The sequence below is a fragment of the Saccopteryx leptura genome, unplaced genomic scaffold (assembly GCF_036850995.1).
Source record: "Saccopteryx leptura isolate mSacLep1 unplaced genomic scaffold, mSacLep1_pri_phased_curated manual_scaffold_20, whole genome shotgun sequence".
NCBI classification, from domain to species: Eukaryota; Metazoa; Chordata; class Mammalia; order Chiroptera; family Emballonuridae; genus Saccopteryx; species Saccopteryx leptura.
The window spans coordinates 2,198,013-2,223,567 of NW_027095702.1; the positions used below are offsets into that span (position 1 = coordinate 2,198,013).

General features: G+C 38.3%; 1 protein-coding gene across 1 annotated transcript in view; it reads right to left on the bottom strand.

Moving 5' to 3' along the window:
- Nucleotides 1-19,300: 19,300 nt before the first annotated feature.
- LOC136386904 (dmX-like protein 1) overlaps nt 19,301-25,555 on the bottom strand; it is a 56,132-nt gene continuing 49,877 nt past the window's right edge. The window contains 2 exon segments of the mRNA XM_066358024.1: nt 19,301-19,446; nt 20,041-20,114. Of these exon segments, the coding sequence (XP_066214121.1) occupies nt 19,301-19,446; nt 20,041-20,114 (220 nt within the window).

Genomic DNA, 25,555 nt, shown 5'->3' on the forward strand with positions numbered 1-25,555 from the left:
TATTCAGCAGCTCCATCAGAAGCCAGTGGCCCCGTTTCAAACCGAGGATATTTTGGAGGTCTCTGCCATTTCAGATGACACAATTTCCATTTCTTCTCAAGGTGACCTGATAGATGCTGGTAAGAAGGAAGTACTGAATAGGATGAAAAGGGAAGTGGTATCTAGACAGAATGCAGAGTTGAGCCCATTAGCCATCCAAGGCTGCCTAGGACACAAAAAAGCTCAGAATGCTTCTGCATCTTCTTTCTTGTGATCAGCAGTGGAAGCAGTAATCTGAAGAGAAAACACTTACAGGACTGAGGAAGGCCCAAGGAGATCAGAGGAGAACAGTGTTATGTGTGTGGAAATAATGAGACTGGGACTAAGGGGATAAGAGTTTTCTGAGAGATACACGGAAGATTATGATACTGAGACAAACAAGGACATGTTACATTACCAGGAATATGTGAAAGGACAAAGGACTTAAGCAAGGCCCAGCGTGGTAGGTCCTACACACAGAACTTGTGGTAGTGAACAAGATATCCGGTCGTAGACCTAACTTAGAGTGCTGACCAACTACCTTTCAGGCGGGATTCTAAGGTTCTTATATCTCTATTGCCCTCCTGAAATATGAAATACGAGATGAGTAATCCCACCGACTTCTATCAAACACAGAATTTTAATAAGTGTTAATTTATATTTTGGAGTAGATGGACTTTCATATAAAATTTCATATGAGAATGTCACCTTAACATCCATGACAGCAATAGTCATGGGGTTACTGACGACTGATGTATAATGTCACCATCAATATGTATATTTTTTATTGGCACAGACTCAGAATATGTCTCATCTTAATATTTTGTTTTTACTCCATTCCCTATAACTGAGTAGTTGTGGATATCCAAGCAGCTAATGAGTCAGATGGAGGAAACTCTCTATTCTTAAAAGATTCATCAGAGGACTACTTTCCATCCATGCCTCCCCGTCCTGTTGAGGATGGTAAGGAAAACACACAGGTGAGGTCTGAGCTTACACAGCAATGCAGCTGAGCTGCTTACCCCAGTGTCCACAGATTTCACTGTCCCCTCACGCACAGGAAAGGGCTACCGGGCAGAAGGACTAGTACTAAAGCTTCTTGACAGGGACAGATAGGTAGGGGGCTTCAAGGACAGGGCTAGAAACTCAGCACAAATTTCCATGACAGTCACACTGGGACCACTGTCAGTGACTTGTTGAACTGCACTGATATGTGAGTGGGAGGACAATCCGAACCTGCATGCTCAGATGAACACAAACTCACAGCCTCACACACTCACTACCCTGTCCCCCTTCATCCAGGAATGGCCCCATTTCTCCTTCTTTTCACATTTTCTCTCAATTACACAAGCCTTTATTCCTCCGCTAGCTTCCCCTACTCTTCCCCTACCACAGTACCATCACCGAGGTGCACCTTTACCTTCATTCTTTTCCACAATCATTTTCAGACTCGCCTGTTTACAAAATCATTTTATAAATAGTTCAATCTCCTCACTCAGAAACCCTGTTGTGTGTTGCTCATTCTGAGCCAACTCTAGAAAACCCACAGGCCATGATGGAACTGACCTTCCATTGGTTGTATATCTAATCCGTATGTCCCTCCAGCCACATAGCCTCAGACATTCATACAGATTATCATTCAAAGAGGTATACATCCTCCTCTAACACTGTCTTACCATCTCATTCTGAGATAAAGTCTCACTCTGCACTGTTCCCAAGTGCTGACACACCGCATAACACACATGCACACACTCATTCGCCATACCCTCTTACTACCATGCAAGAGCTCACGAGTTATTTTCTAGAATATAAACACAACTCCATTAGAACATACAAACAATGCTACATCCTCCTTATTCCCACAGAGTTATATCATGTAAATGACTCAAATAATATATATCACACACATTTATGAAATATCAAATACATAATATCTTTCGCTCCATATGCTCATACAAGGCATGGCTGTCATGACTACTAATGAGGTCACACACAGATTCTGTTTCTTATTCTATTTGAAATTATTTTCCCTAGAATCAAGCATTACATCAAAATGTTTCATGTATTGGAATCCCAGAGATTTCTGTATCCCCTTCTACCAGAAACATCAAGAGCACAGAGGGGCACATGGAGGTTTTGTGGCGATGCTAGTAGTGACTCACGTCATTTCCATTTATTTTCCATTGCGGAAATGCAATTTAGTGTTAAGAACTTCCTGTGAGGAAAGCTGAAGAAAATGATAGTTATATCTTTAGGTAGAAAGTAAACATCTTATTTTCCATTTACAAAGAAACATCTTAATGTAAACCCAGGCACCAATGATATTCACCGACACAATAAATACCCCGTGCATTTAAAAGTTCCCTAGGAACCATACACTTTACTCATGAAGACACAACCCATGTGGGTTCACTCAACATGTCACACAGCAGACTGTTATTGTTTGTCCCATGGACTGATAAATAACAACCATGGACCACTTCCATATTATTGTTATTTAATTTCTCAGCAGAGTTGAATTTGCAAGAATATTCTCTGCGGCACCATTACAAGGCAGTGGGCTTTTTTCAAACCGAGGATGTTTGGGAGATATCTTCCACTTCAGAAGACATAATTTACATTTCTTCCAGCGATGATGACCTGACAGATGACGGTAAGAAGGAAGTACTGAGTAAAATGCAAATGGATGTTGGGATCTAGAAATGGCCCAGAAATGAGGTGAATAATTCTGTCCATTAGTTGATATAAGGTTTTAGGAATGGTTCTAGGTTTTGTTAATTTGTGTCTATCTTCAGGAAATCACACCCAAAATTCCCAATCCTACTAATATCCATGAAGCACAAAATTTTGATTGGTGTTTATTTACATTTTGGGATAAATGGAAATTTATTTTAACTTTTAAAGAGAGGAAAGATGACATAGATACAGAACCCCACATGTATCCTGACCGGATCTACTTGGGGACCTTAACTGGGGCCAATGCTCTGCCCATCTGGGGCCGATGCTCATAACTGGGGTATTTTTAGCACTTGGGGCATATGTGCCACAGAGTCACCCTTAGCTCCTGGGCCAACAAGCTCAAATAAATCAACTCATGACTGTTGGAGCAGAAGAGAGAAAGAGGAGCGGGAGGGGAGGAGAAGCACGTGGTCGCTTCCCATGTGTGCCCTGACCAGGAACGGAACACGGGACTTCCATATACCAGGTACATGCCTGTCCACTAGAAATTATTCTTAATATTTATTTATTTATTTATTTATGTATTAAATGAGAGGCAGAGACAGAGTACTTCATGTGCCCCAACCAGGACCCACCTGGGAAGCCCTCTGCCGGGCAATGCTCTGCCCATCTGGAGCCACTGTTTCATTGCTCAGCAACCGAGCTATTTTAGTGCCTTAGATGAGACCATGGAACCATCCTCAGCACTCAAAGCCAGCTAGGTCAAACCGAGCCAAGCTGTAGGATGGGAAGAGAGAGAGAGAGACAGAGACAAAGACAGAGAGAGGGGAGGGAGGGAGAAGAAGATTATGGCGTTTCCTTTATACCCTAACTGGGAATTGAACCTAGGACTTTGACAGGTTGAACTGGCTCTACCTTTGAGCCAACTGGTCAGCACCTCTGCAACTAGAATTTTAAATGGAAAAGTCACCTTAATTACTAAGGTGTGCAAGTGCCATGTGTGGTAATATTGCCTGACATAATGTTCAACCATTGTGTATATTTTTAATTTATGCAAACACCAGAAAATGTCTCATATCAATGTTCTTTATTTATTCCATTCCCTAAGAATGGAATTAATTGTAGAGGTCTTAGCATCTAGTGAGACAGTGCGTGAAAACTCTTTATTCTCAGGAGATCTAACGGGAGATTACTCTGTATCCACGCATTCCCATCTTGATGAGGATGGTAAGGAAAACACACAGGTGGGATCGAGCTTGGACAAGAGATGCTGCTGAGCTGCTCAGCCCAGTCTCCATTGACTTCACTGTCCCCTCAGACACAGAAAAGGGCTACAGGGCTCACAGAGTGGTATCATAGCTTCAGCCAAGAGACACACAGGGAGAGTAGCTTCAAGTACAAGGCAAGTTACCTCAGCACAAATCCAAGATAGGGACACTGGGACAGTGGTGGACTGTGGTGATATGTGAGTGGGAGTGGAATCAGAACCTGCACCCACAGTTCAGCACAAACCCACATCCTCACACACTCTCTCACACCAGCCCTCCTTCCACCAGGCATGATCCCATCTCTCCTCTGCTTCACTTTTCCTCCCAAATACACACCCTCATCCCCCGTCCACCTTCCTCCTTCTCCAGGAGCATCACATAGCTACACCCTTTCCACACTCCTTCACAAAATCATTATCAGACTCAACCACTGACAGTTAACTCCACAAAGAATTCTCATCCCCTCACACAGATAACCCGTTCTAAATCCCTCATTTTGAGCCAACCATAGATTACTCACCTGATGGGATGATAATAAACTTTGATTCGTGGTGTTTAATCCATGAATGTCCCTCCCAGCCTCAAAGCATCAGACCTTCATACAGATGCTCCTTCTGAGTTCTACACAGCTGCATTCTAACAATCTAAGTCTTAGCATCTCAATCTGAGAACAAATCACTCCTGCCCTGCTCACATGTGCTGTCACACCACCAACAACAATGCAAACAGTCATTCGCCATCCCCTCTTACCAGTATCAAAGAAGCCCATGTGTTATGTAGTAGAACATACACACAACTCCCTAGAACATAAACACAATTGCACATTTTCATTTCCACAGTTATACCAGGTAAACAGCTCAAATAATGCATACTACACACAGACTTCTGAAATATCACATACAGATGAACTTTCACTCCACAAGTCACACAAGGCATGGCCTTATATACTACTAAAAATGTCACAAACATATTCTACTTTTCTTCTGTTTGAATTTTTTTTTCATTGAAATCCAAGCATTACATCAAAATGTTTCATGTATTGTAATCCATGAGATTCCTGTATCCCTATCAACTACAAAAGGCAAAAGCACATAGGAGTTTTATATGGTGATGCTAAAAGTTTCGTATGGCACATGTAATTTCCATTAACTTTCCGTTTTAGAAACACAATCACGGCATAAGAACTACCTGTGAGGAAAGCTGATAAATACAATATAGTTATTGTTTTAGGTAGAAATGAGACAGCAGTCTCTGTCCTGTATACAAAGAAGCATCTTAATGCAAACACAGTTACCAATGATATTCACTGACACAATAAATATTCTTGTGCATCAAAAGTTCCACAGTAACCATGAAGGTGAAGAGAGTGTGCATGGAGAGTTCCACTGTCCATGAAGATGAAGGCCGTGTGCATTCACACAACAATCACATAGCTGTTACTTACTGTTTCTTTCATGAACAGATAGATACACAAATAATAAACTTGTGTATTATTTTATTATTTTTATTACTTTTGTTTAATTTTTTATTATTTTTGTTTAATTTTATTATTTTTGTTTAATTTTTCTACAGAGTTGAATTTACAAGAAGATGCTCTGCAGACCCGGCATGTGGCAATGCCCCAAACTCAGACCCAGCTAGTTTGGGAGATCTCTTCTAGTTCAGATGATATAATTTACATTTCTGATGATGATGATGTAAGATATCCAGGTAAGTAGGAACTATTGAGGAAGATGCAAAGGTAGACTGGGATCTAGAAATGACTGAGTAAGTTTGCCCAGCAGTCGGTACAAGGCTGCCCAGGACAAAAAGGACCTCAGATGTTTCTGCATCTTCTTCCATGTTATCAGCAGTGGAAACAATAAATTTCCAGAAAAAATAAACCCACTTTAAAGGACTGGACAAAGCCCAGACAGATCAGAGAACAATGAGTAATAGACTAAGGGCATGAGAGTTTTATCAGAATAACATGAAAAAATACGTTACTATAAGCCAGACAAGGGCATGGTAAATTATCAGGAGGGTGTGAACGCACAGACAACCTGAAACCGGTGAAAACTGGAATGATCGTCTAGAACTGCAATAAAAGGAGAGCACAGAGATGCTCTGTCAATGACCCCATCTCATCCATATATTTTCATAGCAAAGTGTTCCCATTGGTCTTCTTCCCTCATCGCCCCCACTGGCACTCAGAATACCCGTCATTTATTTCCTTATACTCTCCCACACGAACCTAATTCTCCACGGCATATTTTTCTCCTACCATACAAAGAGTTATACTTTCTCTGACTCCTGGGTCTACATTAGTTATCCTAGTTTTTAAATGTTATAGAAATAGATGGGCACAATGCATATATTGTGTCTGATTCCTTTCACTTATTATATTTGTATAATTTATCCAAGATGCATTTCAATTTAGTTTGTTCATTCTTGATATATGCATACTATCGCATGAATTTAATTTCTTTATTGATTATATTTTTCTAAAATTTGGGTTGCTTTCACTCTGGGACTACAAGGAATGGAGATGTTTTAACATTCTATTATATTGATTTGCAATATGACTATTTCTGTTTGATGAATGCTTAAGAGTTAGATTGCTAGATCTTAGTTTCTATACTCTACATTACCCTTCAGGACTCAGTATTCCATTCTTTTATTTCCTAATACAATCACGTGTTATTGCACACATAACCTTACACACTCTTCTCTAAACTCTCATTTATATTGGCTCTGCACACAAAGTCTTTTTTTCAAAGCCCATGTATTGTGTGTCTTATAATCCTTTATTTTCACATCCTCATATTCTTTAATTACTCCCTCACATATACAAATAAATTAATTCCACTGGTCACAAAATGAATAGGCTCAATAATAACATTCCCTATCTAATCCATATAATATATATAAAACACATGCAAAACAATAGTTACAGAAAACACATCAAACACAAAATATATGCTGAAGTAACACACAGAGAAAAATTGCTAACCATCCTCAGTCATATAAAACTCATCTATATTCAGATTCACAAACACCAAATTAATCATCATTAAGCCTTATCGCTGTATTAACCAAAAATTTATTGACTTAAACAGCAAGTATATTGCATTCAAATACAATTTTGCTACAAATCTGAGTAATATACATGAGATACATTCATGACAGATAATAATTTTATACATTTCAATAATGACCAGTGAGCATGGTTGACACTGATATGATACAGTGACCTGGTATTAATGAATAGTTAATTTCTGTAACAATAAAAATTTATCTTTAAATCTCTCTATACATATACGTATGTTGAAAACAATATAACATCAATATAAAAAGGTAGACATGCAGAAATCTTCATAAAAATTACACCACATGTCCCCAATCGTACACTTTTTTATGGGGACATTGAGTTGAATTCCAATTTTTAGTTCCTGCACACTGTCCTTCAGGCATGGTTCTAGTTTTGTTATTTCATGTAGACTTTCAGAAAATATCATATCCAAAATGACTTTCCCAAAGGCATCCATCGAACACAAAATTTTAATGGGTGTTTATTTATATTTTGGAATAAATGAATTTTTAAATGGGAAAGTCACCTTAATTTCTATGAGAACAAGTGTCATGTGTGGTAATGATGCCTGATATCAAATTTCCACACACTGTGTGTTTTTTTTTAATTGACAAACACTAGAAAATGTCTCATATCAATCTTCTTTACTTATGCCATTTATAAAACTGGAATCAATTGTGGAGGCCTCAAAATCTGGTCAGACAGTACATGAAAACTTTTCATCCTCAAAAGATTTAACGGGGCACCTCCCTGCCTCCTCAGATGAGCACAAACTCACATCCTCACACATACTTACAACTGTCCTCCTTCAAACAGGTATGGCCCTGTTTCTTCATCTTTTCACTTTTTCCCCCCAAAACACAAGCCTACATTGCCCATCTATCTTCTCCTTCTCTAGTAGCATCACAGAGCTACACTCTTACCTTCATTCCATCACATGTTATTTTCAGACTCACCCATTTACAACTAATTTCATAAATAATTCACATCCCCTCACACAGATAACTTGTCTCCTCATTATCGAGAAAACTAAAAGATATTACATGCGCTGATGGAAATAAACTTTCATCAGTTGTCTGACTAATCCACGTGGCCCTTCAGGCACAGAGCCTCAGACCTTCATAGAGATGCTTATCCTGAGAGCAACACATCCGTCCTCTCACACTCTGCGTCTTACATTTCACGCTGAGCACAGGTCCCACTCCTGCACAACAATCACATAGCTGACACTTATTATTTTTTTATGAACAGATAAATATACAAATAACAAACCTAGACCACATCCCTATCATTTTTATATAATTTCTCAGCAGAGTTGAATTTACGAGAAGATGCTTTACAGAGCCAACGCATGGCAGTGGCCATAACTGAGACACAGAAAGTTTGGGAGATCTCTTCTAATTCAGATGACATAATTTCCATTTCTTCTAAAGATGACCAGACAGGTGATGGTAAGGAGGAAGTACTGAATAAAATGCAAATGGGGTTGGGATCTAGAAATGGCCCAGAAATGTGGTGAATGATTCTGCCCATTAGTCCATTAGTTGATACAACGCTGCCCAGAACAAAAGAACCTCAGAAAGCTTCTGCATCTTCTTGCATGTGATCAGTAGTAGAAGCAATGAATTTAAAACAAACAAACACACACTTTAAAGAACTGGACTAAGCCCAGGGAAAGCAGAGGAGAACAGTGTTATATTTGAAGGAGTAATGGAAGATGGCCTACGGCTTTGAGAGTTTTATCAGAAGGGCAGGGAAGATTGGTTAGTATACGACAGACAAGAGCCTGGCATTTTACCAGGAGGGGTGAAAGCACTGACAACTTCAAACGGGTCAAAGTGGAACGATCGTCTAGAACTGAAAGGAGAGCACAGAGATGCTCTGTCCAGGACCCCATCTCATCCACATATTTTCATAGCAAAGTGTTCCCACTCGTCTTCTTCCCTCACCACCCCCATCGGCACTCACCGTCTTCCTCATTCATTTCCTTAAGGTCTCCTACATGCATCTAAATTCTCCGTGGTGTAGTTTTGTCCTACCAGACAAAAAGTTATGATTTCTCTGACTTCTAAGGTCTAGGTTGGTCCTCCCTGTTTTAAATGTTATAGAACTAGACGGCCACAATACATACTTTGTGTCTGGTTCCTCTCATTATATTTGTGTAACTTATCCAAGAAGCTTGTCCCGTTATTTTTGGTGTATGCATACCATTGCATGAATACAATTTCTTTATTGATTGTACTTTTCTAATCTTTGGCTTGCTTTCACTCTGGGATTACAAGAAATGGAGATGTTTTAATATTCTAATACAGTGGTAGTCAACCTGGTCCCTACCGCCCACTAGTGGGCGTTCCAGCTTTCATGGTGGGTGGTAGCGGAGCAACCAAATTATAAATAAAAAGATAGATTTAACTGTAGTAAGTTGTTTTATAAAGATTTGTTCTGTCAAACTTAGCAAAAATCTGACATAAAGTACTTGGTAAGTAATTATTATTTTATGCTTTAACTTGCTGTATATAACTCTGCTTTATAAATTTTATAAAGTAAAGTTACTTCCCTACTTTATAAATCACCATTACTGTGGAACCAGTGGGCAGTTAGAAAATTTTCCTACTAACAGAGATACAAGAGTGGGCAGTAGGTATAAAAAGGTTGACTACCCCTGTTCTAATACATCGATTCACAATATGAACATTTTTCTGTTTGATGAATGCTTAAGGATTAGGTTACTAGATCTTAGTTTTCATTCTCCACACTACTCCTTCAACTCAATGTTCTAAAATTTTTTTAAGTGAGAGGAGGGAGTTAGAAATATACACTCCTGCATGAACCCAACCTGGATCCACCCAGCAACCCCTCTCTGGGCCAATGCTCCAATCAATGGAGCCATCCTCATCACCTGAGGTCGAGGCTCAGACCAGGTAAGTCCTCCTCAAAGCCCAGAGAGAGAAGAGTGAGATGGAGGAAAAGAGAATTAGAGTCACTTCTCATGTGTGCCCTGACCAGGGATAGAACCAGGGACATTTGCAAGCCGGGCTGATGCTCTATCCACTGAGCCAACTGGCCAGAGCCAGTATTCCATACATTTATTTCCTAGTGCAGTCACTTGTTACTGCACATGTAACCTCATACACTCTTCTCTGCACACTCATTTAAATTAGCTCTGCACACAGTGTCATTATTTCAAAGCCTATGTATGCTTGTATTATAATTCTTGATTTTAACACTCTCGCACTCTTTAATTATTTCCTCACATATGCTACTAAACTAATTACACTGGTCACAAAATGAATAGGCTCAATAATAACATTCCATATCTAATCCATGTAATATATATAAAACACACACAAATCCATAGTCACAGAAAACACATCAAACAGAAAATATGTGCTGAACTAACACACAGAGAAAAATCGCTAACCATCCTCAGTCATATAAAACTCATCTATATTCAGATTCACAAGCACCAAACCAATCACATATTAAACCATGACATTGTGTTAACCAAAACTTAATTGACTTAAACACCATACCTGTTTCATTCAACACACTATTTTGCTACAAATCAGAATAATATATAGAAGAGACACATTCTTGTCAGATGATGATAATCTTAAACATTTCAATAATGACCAGTAAGCATTGTTAACACTGAAATGGGGGCAGTGACATCATAATAATGAACAATGAATTTCTGTAACAATAAAAATTAATCTTTACATCTCTCTACATGCATATATGTATATATCTATATCAATATACATATCAAAATAAATTGGTAGATATAAGTGCAGAAATCTTTATAAAGCTTTCACCACATATCTCCAAATTGTACAGTTTTAAAGGGGGATGTTGAGTTCTTATCCAACTTTTAGTTTCTGCATACTCTTTCAGGCATGGTTCTAGATATGTTATTTTGTGTAGACCTTCAGAAATATCATATACAACATTTCTAATCCTACTGACATGCATCAAACACAGAATTTTAATAGTTGTTTATATTTTAGAATTAAGGTAATTTTAAATGGGAAAGTCACTTTAATTTCTATGAGAGCACATGTCACGTGAGGTAATGATGCCTGACATATAATTTCCACTCATTATGTATTTTTTTAATTGACACAAACCCCAGAAAATGTCTCATATCAATGTGCTTTATGTATTCCATTCCCCAGAACTGGAATCAGTTGTGGAGACCCCAGCATGTGGTCCCACAGCACACGGATACTCATTACCCCCAGCAGAGGACTTCTTTGTATCCAGGCTTCCCCGTCCTGATGAGGATGGTAAGGAACACACACAGGTGGGATCTGAGCTTGGAGAAGAGAAGCAGCTGAGCTGCTCAGTTCAGTCTCTACTGATGTCACTGTTCCCTCAGACACAGGAAAAGGCTACAGGGCAGATGGATTAGTACTAAAGCTTCTGCAGAGAGACACATAGGGAGTGCACCTTCAAGGACAGGGCAAGGTGCCTCAGCACAAGTTTCCAAAATAGCAACAGTGAAATGGCTGTGGGTGGCGGGTGGACTGTGTTGATATGTGAGTGGACCTGCCCCCTCAGGTGAGCACCTATTCATATCCTCGCACACACTCACACATCTATCCTCTACCTTTTCAGTTTTTCCCCAAATACACAAGCCTTCATTCCTCATCTATCTTTCTCCTTCTGTAGTAGCATCACATAGGTACACTCTTAACTACATTCCTACACACACAGATTTCTAAAATATCACCTACAGGTGGATTTTCACTCTGCATGCTCACACAGGGCATGGCCCTTTTTACTACTAAAGATTTCACACACATATTCTACTTTTCTTCTGTTTCAAATTTCCTTTCCTAGAAATCCAAGCATTACATCAAAATGTTTCATGTATTGGAATCCCCGAGATTCCTGTATCACCATCAACTACAAAAGGCAAGAGTAAAGAGACGCACATGAGAGGTTTATATGGTGATGTTAGAAGTGGCTCATGTCATTTCCATTCACTTTCCATTGTAGAAACGTAATCACATGGTAAGAACTACGTACAAGGAAAGCTGCTAAATACAATATAGTTATTTCTTTAGGTAGAAATGAGAAAGCAGTCTCTGTTCCATATACAAAGATGCATCTTAATACAAACCCAGGCACCAATGATATTCACTGACACAATAAATATCCTTGTGCAGTAAAAGTTCCGTAGTAATCATCTACACTCTCCATGAAGATGAATGGCATGTATTTTTACACAACAATCACATAGCAGACATGTTCCTTTTAAGGCAAGATCAATACACAAATAAGAAACTTGGACCACATCCCTATTATTTTTGTTCAATTTCAGCAGAGTTGAATTCACAAGAAGATGCTTCACAGAGCCGGCACACAGCAGTGGCCCTAACTGAGACCCAGAAAGTTTTGGAGATATCCTCTACTTCAGATGACATAATTTACATTTCTTCTAAAGATGATTGGACACCTGATGGTAAGGAGGAACTCCTGAATAAGATGCAAAGGGAGGTTGAGATCTAGAAATGGTCCAGAGATGAGCTGAGTGATTCTGTCCATTAGTCAGTACAGGCTGCTCAGGACAAAAAAAAAACTCCGAATGCTTTTGCATCTTCTTTAATGTGATCAGCAGTAGAAGCAATGAATTTCAAAAAACAAAACAACAACAAAAAACACTTTAAAAAAACTGAACCAAGACCATGGAAAGTAGAAGAGAACAGTGTTATTTTGGAGGAAATAATGGGAGATGGACTAAGGCAGGGGTCGGGAACCTTTTTGGCTGAGAGAGCCATGAATGCCACATATTTTAAAATGTAATTCCCTGACAGCAAAACAGCGACCTGTGTACGTTATGCATTATCCAATAAAAATTTGGTGTTGTCCCAGAGGACAGCTGTGATTGGCTCCAGCCACCCGCAACCATGAACATGAGCGGTAGGAAATGAATGGATTGTAATACATGAGAATGTTTTATATTTTTAACATTTCTTTTTTTATTAAAGATTTGTTTGCAAGCCAGATGCAGACATCAAAAGAGCCACATCTGGCTCGCAAGCCATAGGTTCCCGACCCCTGGACTAAGGGGATGAGAGTTTTATCAGAATGGCAGGGAAGATTGGTTAGTATACGACAGACAAGAGCCTGGCATTTTACCAGGAGGGGTGAAAGCACTGACAACTTCAAACGGGTCAAAGTGGAACGATCGTCTAGAACTGAAAGAGAAGGAGAGCACAGAGATGCTCTGTCCAGGACCCCATCTCATTCACATATTTTCATAGCAAAGTGTTCCCATCTGTCTTGTTCCCTCACCACCCCCATCGGCACTCACTGTCTTCCTCATTCATTTCCTTAAGGTCTCCTACACGCATCTAAATGCTCCACACTGTATTTTTGTCCCTACCGTACAAAGACATAAATTTTCAAACCCTTAAGTCCCAGGATTAGTTAGTTATACCTGCTTTTAAATGTTATGGAAATAGAAGGGACCAATATACTCTTTTCATTTAATTCTTTTCACTCATTGTTATATTTGTATAATTTATTGATGTTGCTTATGATATTGTTCATTTTTGGTCTACGTGTACCATCCATGAATACAATTCATTTATAAGGTATACTTTTCTGAGCATTTGGGTTGCTTTCAGTCTGCAACTACTTGAAATATGTGTTTACATTCTATTACATTGATTTGCAATATGGACACATTTTTTCTGATGAAAGATTGTTAGGTCTTAGTGTCCAGATACTGTCTTACCTCTTTCAGAACTCAGACCTTCATACTTTCATTTCCTAATGCAATCATGTTTCACTGCACACTCAACATTACACTTTCTTCTCTGCAGTCTCATTTACTCTGCCTCTTCACACAGTACCTGTTTTCAATGCATATCTACTCTTTCTCTTATAATCCTTGATTTTCACATCCTCATGTTCATTATTTTTCTATCATATTTTACAGACACACTTATTTCACTGTTCTCAAAGGAATATGCTCAGTAAGACATTCCCTATCAAATACACATACTATATAAAACACAATGTATAATCATAGAAAATAGAATCCATACACATAAATACGTACTGAAGTAACACACAGACCCAAAATATACATACCAACCCCAATCACACAAAACTCATCAATATTCAAATTCATAAACAGCTAACCTATCACACACAAAAAAACTGGCCCAGTAAATATAACATGTTATGAATTTAAACACAAAACACATTACATTCAGCAGAACATTACGCTACAAATGTGAATAATGTGTACATCAGACACATTTATAACAGAGGAGGATAATTTTAAATATTTTAATAATAACCAGTGAGCATGGTTAACACTGAAATATGAATAGTAACAACCTAATAACAAATTTAATTTCTGTAACAATAAAATTTATCTTTATATTTTTCTATATATATCTATATCAACATAGGTATCAATATAAACAGGTATAAGTGCAGAATTCTCATAAAACGTGCACTACACATTTCCAAATTATACAATTTTTCATGAGGACATTGAGTTGATATCCAATATTAGTCCCTACATAATATTTTCAGGCATGGATCTTATTTTTGTTAATCTGTATCGATCTCCAGAATATCACATACAAAATTCCTAATCCCACTGACATCCATCAAACACAAAATTCTAGTAAGTATTTATATATGAGGAAAATGGAATTTAAATGGCAAGGTCACCTTAATTTCTATGAGAGCAAGTGTCATGTGTGGTACTGATGACTGACATATAATGTCCACTCCACATGTATTTTTTGAATTGACAGAGACCCCAAAATATGTATCATCTCAATGTTGTTTCTTTATTCCATTCCCCAGAACTTCAATCAATTGCAGAGCTCTCAGCATCTGCTCAGACAGTGCATGAAAACTCTGCATCCTCAGATGATTTAATGGGGCACCTTTCTGCATCCAAGAGTCCCCGTCCTAATGAGGGTGGTAGGGAACATACACAGGAGGGATCTGAGCTTGGACAAAAGATGCCACTGGGCTGCTCAGCCCAGTCTCTACTGATTTCACTGTCCCCTCACACACAGGAAAGGGCTACCAGTCAGACAGACTAGTACTAAAGAAGGACAAATAGAGATTATGACTTCAAGGACAGGGCAAGAGCCACAGTACAAATTTCCAACACAGGAACACTGGGACAGTGGTGGGTACCGACGTGGACTGTGCCAATATGTGAGTGGGAGGGCAATCAGAACCTGCCCCCTCAGATGAGCACAAACTCACATCCTCACATATTCAAATATCTATTCCCTTTACCATGTATGGCCCCATTTCTCCTCCTCTTCAGTTTCCTCCCCCAAATACACAAACCTTTATTCCCTATCTATCTCTCCATTTCTCTGGTGGCATCACATAGGTACACACTTACACCTTCATTCCTTCACACAGTCATTTTTAAGTCACCCATTTACAACTAATTCCATAAATAATATACATTTCCTCACACTGATAACCTCTTTGAAATTCCTCATTCCAAGCAAAATTCAGAAACTCACATGCCCTGATGGAAATAAACTTCCATCTGTGGTCTTTCGAATCCATTCCTCACTACAGCCACAAAGCCTCAGATGGACCTAGAGCTGCTCATTCCGAGAGCCTCACACCATCCTCTGCACTCTAAGTCTAACCACCTCACAGGGAGAACAGGTCCCACTCCTGCACTACTCACATGTGCTGTCACACCACTCACAAATATGCACACACTCATTCACCATCCTTTTTACCAAATCAAACCACTCTTGAGATATATCCAAGAATATAAACACAATTTCAGTAGAATATACGTTCTATGTTACATCCTCCTTTCCACAAAGTCATACCATGTAATCAACTCAAATAACGCACGCCACACAGGGAATTCGGAACTATCACACACACATGAGCATTCACTCCACATGCTCACACCGGGCCTGGCCAGTTTAACTCCTACTGACTTCGAGCACACATCCTATTTTTCTCATGTTTGAAATTTTCTTTCCTAGGATTCCTTCAGATGCCTGTATCCCGGGACTTGGAGCAATCAGAGATTCCTCCTCTCTGTCCACCTGCCGCCTGTCCACTCCACTCGGTTGATAAGAACAAGCCCTTTATGTCCTCAGTGTGTGACACAGAGGAAAGGGTCATGACCATTTACTACATGCCTGTCCAAAGGAAAAACGGTGCTAATGTGTTATGGGAAACACAAGAAGGTTTAGTGTGTCCTTCTAAAAATATAAAAATAGAGGAAATGACCTATATTGAAAAGGTCCATAAAAATGTCCCCCTCTCTCACATGTCTCAGAAGAGACACCTAACTGACCACAAGCCCAGCTTAGACACCAGAGCCCAAGGTAAAATGAAGAAGGCTGAGACTCTAGCAGAGCCTCCAGGTCTGGACGAGTATCCCAGGGCCAAGACACCTGAGTGGCTGGTGGCCCCGGACCGTGGCTTCAAGTGCATGGCCTGCTGCCAGGTGTTCCCCAGCTTACAGGTCCTGCAGGAGCACGTGGAGTACGGGGTCACTGAGGGCTTCAGCTGCCATGTTTTCCATCGTGCCATGGCCCGTATGAACCGCAAAAAGTGTCAAGAAGAGAACAGGAAACTTAAGAAGGCAACATTTAGATGGCAGAAGGAAAACCATCTTGGATTTAAGACAACCCCTTTCAACTAAACAGACTATTTTTCAGCCCCTGAAAGAGAGAAAGTGAAGTAGGTTAGACTACTGAGGGGCTAAACTTTTTTTTAGCAGCCACAGCACCCACCCTTTTTATGCATATCTACCACCTGCTCTACTGCCATAGCACAATATGAGCTGACAACCCCTTTTCATACTATCCACCACCTTCCTGAGGCAGAAGTCAGGTCACAGCCCCTGAAGGAGAGGAAGTAAACCTCTTTAAACTCTACTGAGGGGTTGTACTTTTTTTAGCAGCCATAGCACCCACTCTTTTCATGTATATCTAGCACCATCATCTCTAGTGATGTATCACTAATATGAACAGACAACCCTTTTTCATACTATCCACTTTCCTGAGGGAGAAGGCAGGTCACAGCCCCTGAAACAAAGGGAGTGATGCTCCTTATACTCTACTGAGGGGCTTCACTTTTTCCAGCAGCCATAGTACCCACCTTTTTAAGCATATCTACCACCATCTTTAGCACGAAACCATCAATATTAGAGAATAACCCCTTTTTTAACACTAGCCACCACTTTCATAAAGAAGAAGGCAGGCAAAAAAAAAAAAAAGACGTCAGGCCATAACATGCCAGTTATTGCCTTATTCTCTATCCAACTTATTACTCCCTACATGCAACATCCATGAATTCGTGCTTCTGCAAAAGAGGGTAGATCATACAGAATTTAAATAATACAGATTGTAATTCTCCTTTCCTGTACTCACCCCCACATTTTCCTAAAAGTGATCTTTAACAACCTTGCATATTTTTCTATATACTTGTCTTTAAGAAACACATGCCTTTCCCATAGCTCCTTTGAACATCCTCCCCCACATAGTCTGACTGGAGGACTAACATTCTTATTATTGAGAGAGAAGCAAGGATGAAAAGAACAGCAACTATGATCCACAGGAAAGGACAGCACACAAGATGCATGCTCATTACAATCTCCCATCAATCTATCTATATAGAGGTCCACAATGCCACAGGGAAGTTCAAAGCTTAATACCTATAGAAGGGTAAAAGCTACCAACTTTTTAAAAACAAAATTTGCATGATTGCCTCTCATTTACACTTTTTTAATTTTGTAAATTTCCAAAGACACATTTTAATTTTTGTCACTCTGGCATCTTCAGAGGCTCAGAAAAAAATAAAAATTAAAAAAGTATTATTTATACTTCACAAAACCATACAGGAGAAATGAAATCAAAATAGTTCCACTTTTAAATTATGATCTCTATAATTTATAGCATTTACACTCTTAAAATGATTAAAGTGTACATCTTCACTAGCATTGTGGACACCTGGATGTATATACATATAGGTTACCTTGAAACCAATCACATTGTGCTCCATTCCTCCCCATAGATACACGTATGTGTGAAAATACATATAAATGTGCCAGTGTGCACAACTTGAAGAAGTGAACAGGTGGATTATACTAGCTGTCCGTTTTACCTCACTAGTATTTTTACACCTTCCATTGAACAGCGGCTCTGATTTTGAGTCAAATATGTGGGAAAGTCACAAAGACAAGCCAGGTAAAATCATTACTTCACAAATTGGCTTTCATGATCGACCTGGGGGTAAATATCTATCCATGTTCAACCAATCTATATCAATAGCTTGGGAAATTAAAACAGAAGAGACAGAGACGCTGGAGGTAGTGGCCAGTTATCCTTTGTCTGCAACTCAAATCGGGTGTATTCACTGATGAATCCTTTTTATGTTTTGTTTTGATTTGAAAGACCTGGCTGTTTTAAATGTGACTGTAGTCCACAAAACTCTGCACTCACACTTGAATAAATTTTTGATTTCTCTTTCATTAGCCTGAGTCATTTACTGTTGTTTGTAACATGATGTGCCTTCATTGATGCAAATTAGCTTCAATGTGATCATTTATTCCATTTTAATAGTTGGAATGATCTAATCTAGAAAGGAGTAACATTATATTCCTCTAACTTTATATTGAAACATAAGGGATATACTCACACTCAATGTCCTTGACTAACTAGGATGGGGCATTTAAAATGTTTGGGTCTGTAAACCAAATGACTTCAAAACAAAATCAAGTTCCATAGAGTAGACATGGGTTTAGATTCCTTACTGCTACTTAGCTGCTTTATCTACTTTCTGAATCAACACATCTCATCTTGACCATGGAGGCCATAATACCTGAAATAATACTAAGTGTGAGGGTAAGAAGGCACAAGTAAAAGCATCTAATAGAGGGTCTAGAATAGTTATAGGAAACTTTTCTTTCATTCATTTTTGAGATTTTTTAAAACCTTTGATTATTGGTTTGAATGTGATGTATCTAGGTAGGTTTTATTTTCAGTTTATATACTTTGAGATTTGTTGAGATTTAAATTTTTTAAATTTTTTGAAATATCATAAACTCACAAGACGTGGGAGAAATAGTCCAGAGACATCCCAGGTCCCCATCACCCAGCTTCTCTCAGCGTTAAGAACAGTAGTATCACCTCCAGGACACTGACAGGAACACTGCACTAAACCTGAGGGCAGACTCTACTCAGATTTACCATTTTTTCATGTATACATTCCTGTAGGAATTTATGTATGATTAGGGCATTTTATCACTTGTATAGATTTGTATTGTCATTACAAACAAGACACAGAGACTCTGTCTCCTCAGCAGTTTTCTGTCGCCTTTATCGTCATATCCATCCTCCCTTTCTAACACCTGGCATGTCTGCTTTCGTGAATTGTCTACAAAACAACAAAGAGATAGCTTTACTCATATCAGAGATGAAGGTTAATTTCCTTAGTGTACAAAAAGGTCCATGGAAATAATACCTAAAGAAAACAAAAACAAAGAAAAAAACTAAGAAAATAAACAACCTGGAACAGTTTCACTTAAAAAATACAAATAATTGGCCTGACCTGTGGTGACGCAGTGGATAAAGCGTTGACCTGCACCACTGAGGTCGCCGGTTTGAAACCCTGGGCTTGCCTGGTCAAGGCACATATGGGAGTTGATGCTTCCAGCTCCTCCCCCTTGTCTCTCTCTCCTCTCTCTCTCTCTCTCTCTCTCTCCCTCTCTCTCTCCTCTCTAAAATGAATAAATAAAATAAAATAAAATAAATACAAATAATTGACTAACCGCCAGTGGTGTAGTACATAGAGCATTGACCTGGGATACTGAGGACCCAGGCTTTAATCCTAGAGGTCGTAGGCCTGATTGCAGTCTCAACCAGCTTTAGCGCAGTCATAAACATGAGTGTATGTTCATAGACATGATCCAGTGGTCATAGAGTCAACCCCATCCAGTCATGTATGTAAAGCAATCAATTAACAACTAACGTGATGCCGCTCCAAGTTGATGCTTCTCATCTCTCTCCCTTACTGTAGGTCTGTCTGTCTCTGTCTCTCTCTCACTAAAAAACAAAACAAACAAAAAATACCCAAATAACCTTCATTATAATTAAAGGTACATAAAATCACTCTTTAAAGTTACAATAATGTTTTTATCTATTGTGTATAAAATTATGCAGGAAAATAAAAACATTATTTATTATTGATGAAAATATAAAAATTTTAAATGTACATACACTTTACTTACTTTTACTTATAAAGCTATATTTTATATTTGAACATATATAGATATACACATATACACACTAAATTATGTTCATTGTGTCATTTCACAAAAAAAATTTATTACAAATCATCACAACAAGCTAATTATTTTTCATTACATGACTGGGTAAATATATTATCTTTACAGACTGGAATACTAAAAAGGTACTTTAAAAATTAAACAGGTATAGAAAACACTCCAAATAACTTTTTAAGTGAAAATTATCTTGTATATACTGTATTCCCATGTATGTAAAAAATTTATACAAACCTAGGATCTATCTATCCATCCATTTTTATTTATTCTTTAAAGGCTAGGATCATTGGGTTTTGAATTTTAAAAGGCGCACTATAAATGTGGAGGTTTGGATATCTGATTTTCTGTTTATGTGATTTTAATTAGCCACTGACTCTAGCCTCAATATTTATTAGTTTTCTAACCTTCTGTTGGACTGCTCCCATTAAACATCCTCTCACTGTTGTATCGATGTAATGATAATATGGGCCGACTGAATTGTTTTCCAGGACATTTCTTTAAAGTTGTGAAGGTTAATGTCTAGTTGCCATTCAGATAGAATTTCTCTCCAAATAAAATAACCACATGGGCTCACATAAATCAAAATAGTTTTTATTTTAGCAAAATTAGGTTTGGAATTGAGGGACAGATTTTTATGTTTGTTTGTTTGTTTGCTTGTGTCTTTTGTGACAGAGACAGAGACAGAGAGAGGGCCAGATAGGGACAGACAGGAAGGGATAGAGATGAGAAGATGAGAAGCATCAATTCTTTGTTGTAGCACCTTAATTGTTCATTGATTGCTTTCTTATATGTGCCTTGACCAGGAGGCTACAGCAGAACAAGTGACCTCTTGCTCAAGCCAGCGAGCTTCAGTTCAAGCTGGTGAGCTGTGCTCAAACTAGATGAGCCCACGCTCAAGCTCAGAGTTTTGACCCTGGGTCCTCTGTTTCCCAGTCCGACGTTCTATCCACTGCACCACCGCCTGGTCAGGCAGAATTTATTTATTTTTTTATTTATTTATTTATTTATTTATTTATTTATTTATTGTATTTTTCTGAAGCTGGAAATGGGGAGAGACAGTCAGACAGACTCCCGCATGCGCCCGACCGGGATCCCCCTCCCCCGGCACGCCCACCAGGGGCTACCTCTGCCCACCAGGGGGCGATGCTCTGCCCCTTCGGGGCATCGCTCTGCCACGACCAGAGCCACTCTAGCGCCTGGGGCAGAGGCCAAGGAGCCATCCCCTGCACCCGGGCCATCTTTGCTCCAATGGAGCCTTGGCTGCAAGAGGGGAAGAGAAAGACAGAGAGGAAGGAGGGGGGGGTGGAGAAACAAATGGGCACTTTATCTGAGATAAAGAAAAGAGTCCTGAAAAATCCCAGAGGAAAAAAAACCTCATATATAGGGAAGGAAAGATAAAAAGTATAATCAACTTTTCCTCAAAAAACTGTACAAACTAAAAGAGAGGGAAATGACATATTTATATTGTAGGGGATAAACTAAACCTAGAATTCTGTATCCTACAAAATTATTCTTAAAAAATGAAAGAGAGGCCTGACCTGTGGTGGCGCAGTGGGTAAAAGCGTTGACCTGGAAATGCTGAGGTCGCCGGTTCGAAACCCTGGGCTTGCCTGGTCAAGGCACACATGGGAGTTGATGCTTCCAGCTCCTCCCCCATCTCTCTCTCCTCTGTTTCTCTCTCCCTCTCTCTCTCTCCTCTCTAAAATGAATAAAAAAAAAACACGTAAAAAAAATGAAAGAGAAATAAAGACCTTCTCAGATAAAATGGAGGAAATATGTCGCCAGCACACCTGCCTGCCTTGCAGAAAGTTGACTAAATAAGATGAAAGTGATATAGGTCAGAAACTCAGATCTGCATAAAGAAAGAAAGAGTATCAAAGGAATAAGATGTGAAACTAAAATACAAAATTTTATTTCTCTTATTCTTAATTTATTCACCAAACAACAGTATGTTCAAATAATAACAATATACAATATTTGATTATCGATGCTGATGTATTATATACTGCTCACAAAAATTAGGGGATATTTTATAGCTTTATATCCATTTTGAAATATTCCCTAATTTTTGTGAGCTGTATATATGCTTATGCATGCTTACATATAACTAAAATGAACAAAAACAATAATACAAGGAAAAACAGGAAGGCATTAGGACTATTTTGTCATTATAAGGTACTTTCACTACCTGTCAAGTGGCGTAATATAAAACAAAAGTAGACTTAGATTAATTGTAAATACATATTTCAAACTAAAGAACTAAAAATATTTTAAAATAAATATAACCCATCTATGTGGTGGGGGTCTGGGTGAGAGGGGTTGAAGGAACTGAGGAAAAAGAGAGAGAAAGAAAAACTTGTGAACATGGACAAAAGTATGGTGACTGCTAGGGGGCGTGGGTGAGAGGAGGTGTAGGAGAGCATATGGGGCTGACGGCGATAGAGGAAGACTGGGCTTGGGTGGTGAACACACAACACAGTGCACAGACGATGTGTTGTAGAATTGTGCGCCCGAGACCTATACAATCCTCTTAACCAGTATAACCCCAATAAGTTCAGTTAAAAAGAAATGAATAAATAAAAAAAAATAAATTTGGGTAAAAAAAAAGTTAATGCAGTAAGACAAGAAAAGGAAATTAAAATATAATGACTGACAAGGAAGAAATAAAACTATATTCACAGATCATATGACTATGGAAAATCTGAAAGAACTGCCAAAAATCCCTTTTGGAACTAATAAACAATTACATAAATGTTTTAGGATACAAAGTTGATATAAAAAAATTGTTTTTCTATATGCCAGAACAAAAAGTAAAATTTGAAATTCCATTTATAATCGCACCCTCCAAAATAAAATACTTAGGTATAAATCTAAAAGTAATATGTACAAAATTTATGAGGAAAACTTCTAAATTTTGACAAAAGATATAAAAAAAATGTAAATGAGTTTTTTTCTCTTTTTTTTGTTTTTTGTCTTTTTTTTGCTGAGGAGGAAGTGAAGGAAGGTATGAAGGTGTTAAATGATGCTGGGTGGAGACTTTACTTGGGGCAGTGAACAGAATACTGGTACAGAGATATGCTGCAGAGTTGTACATCCGGAACCTGTATAATTTTGTTAAGCAGTGTCACCTCAATAAATTCAATGGAAAACAAATACCTTTAAAAAAGAAGTAATAAGTAGTAAGATATTTCATGTTCATATATATGAAGACATGATATTGTCAAGATGTTAGTCCTTCCCAAATTAATTTATAAATTCAATGCAATTCCAATCAAAACTATTTTGTGAATATTGATAAACTGAAAAGTCTATATATTTCTTTAAATTAATTAATCTCTTTTTTATGTGAGAGGAGATAGACTCCTGTATGCACCCTAACAGGGATCCACCCAGCAACCCCTGTCTATGGCTGATGCTCAAATCAACGAAACTATCCTTAGTGCCTGAGGCTGATGCTCAAACCAACTGAACCACTGGTTGCAAGAGGAGAAGAAAAAGAAGGGAGAGAGAGAGGGGGGAAGAGGAGGAAACGGTCACTTCTCGTATGTGTCCTGACCAGGGATTAACCCGGGATGTCCACATACCAGGCTGACACTCTATCCACTGAGCCAACCAGCCACGCCCATAAACTTTAAAGTTTATATAAGGAGTCAAAAACCCCAGAATAGCCAACACAGTATTAAAGGAGAAGAGAGAGTTGGAGAACTGACACTACCCAACCTCAAGACTTACTCTAATGGTACAGTAATAAAAGCATTGTGGTAATGGCAAAAAAGAAGACAAATAGGTCAATGCAACAGGATTGAAAGATCAGAAAAGAACTGCATGAATACAGTCAACTAAACTTTGACAAAGGAACAAAGGCAATACAATGGAGCAAAAATAGTCTTTTTAACAAATGATTCTGGAACAAATAAATGGACATACAGATACAAAAATTCTAGACATAATCTTTATACCCTTTATAAAAAATGAACTCAGATTAGATCACAAATCTGAATGTAAAACACAAAGCAATAAAACTTCTACAAGATAACTTAGAAGGAAATCTAGATGACTGCTGGTTTTGGAAATGACTTTTTGATACAACACAAAGGTATAATCAATCAAAGAAAAAATTGATAAGCTGTATTTCATTAAATATTTCTGCTCTATCAAGGACACTTTTAGGAGAATAAAAAAATAAATGACAGATTCGGAGAAAATATTTTCAAAATACACATCTGATAAGGGTCTATAATCCAATTATACAAAGTCTCAAAATTCAATAGTAAGAAAACAGCACAATTTAAAAAATGGGTCTAAGACCTTAACAGACACCTCACCAAACATCATATACAGATGAGAAATAACCATCTGAAAAGATGCTTTACATCAAATGTCATTAGGAGAATGGAAAATAAATGAGAAGATATCCCAACACTCTTATTGGAATGGTGAGCATAAAGAACACTGACAACACCAAATGCAGACAAGGATGTGGAGTAACAGGGACTCCCATTGATTCCTAGTGAGGATGAAAAAATTACATTCATTTTAGAAGACAGTTTGGTGCTCTCTTATAACACTAAACATCCTCTTATCACATAATTCAGCAACCATGCTCCTTGAATTCATCCAGAGTAGCTGCAAATTGAGGTCCACATAAAATCTCACACATGGAGATTTTAATCTCAGCTTTATTATAATTGCCCAAACTGAGAAGCAACCAGGATTTCTTTCAGTAGGTGACTAGATAAACAGTGGTTCATTTAAGAAAACACTGTATTTTTTTAGTGATAAAGAGAATAAGATTTTAAGCCAAGAAGAGACATGAAGAAAATTAAGTGCATCTTACTAAGTGAATAAAGGTAATTTGAAAGGCTACATACTGTATGATCCCAGTTTATGATACTCTGGAAAGGCAAATCTCTGTTATCAGTAAAAAGCTGAGTGATTGTCAGGGGGTGAGGAGAGGGAGGTTTGAATAGGAGGAGCACTGAGGACTCATAGGGAAATGAAGTTATACTTTGAATGCTATAGTCATGTATATATATCATTATACACTTGTCCAAGCCCATGGATTTATAACAGTAAGAGGAATGCTAATGTATATCACGGATTTAACTGATTACGATTTGTCATTGTAAGCTCATTAACTACGACAATTATACCCCTCTGGTGGTGCATATTGCTATTGAGAAAGGCTGTCTATGTGGAGGC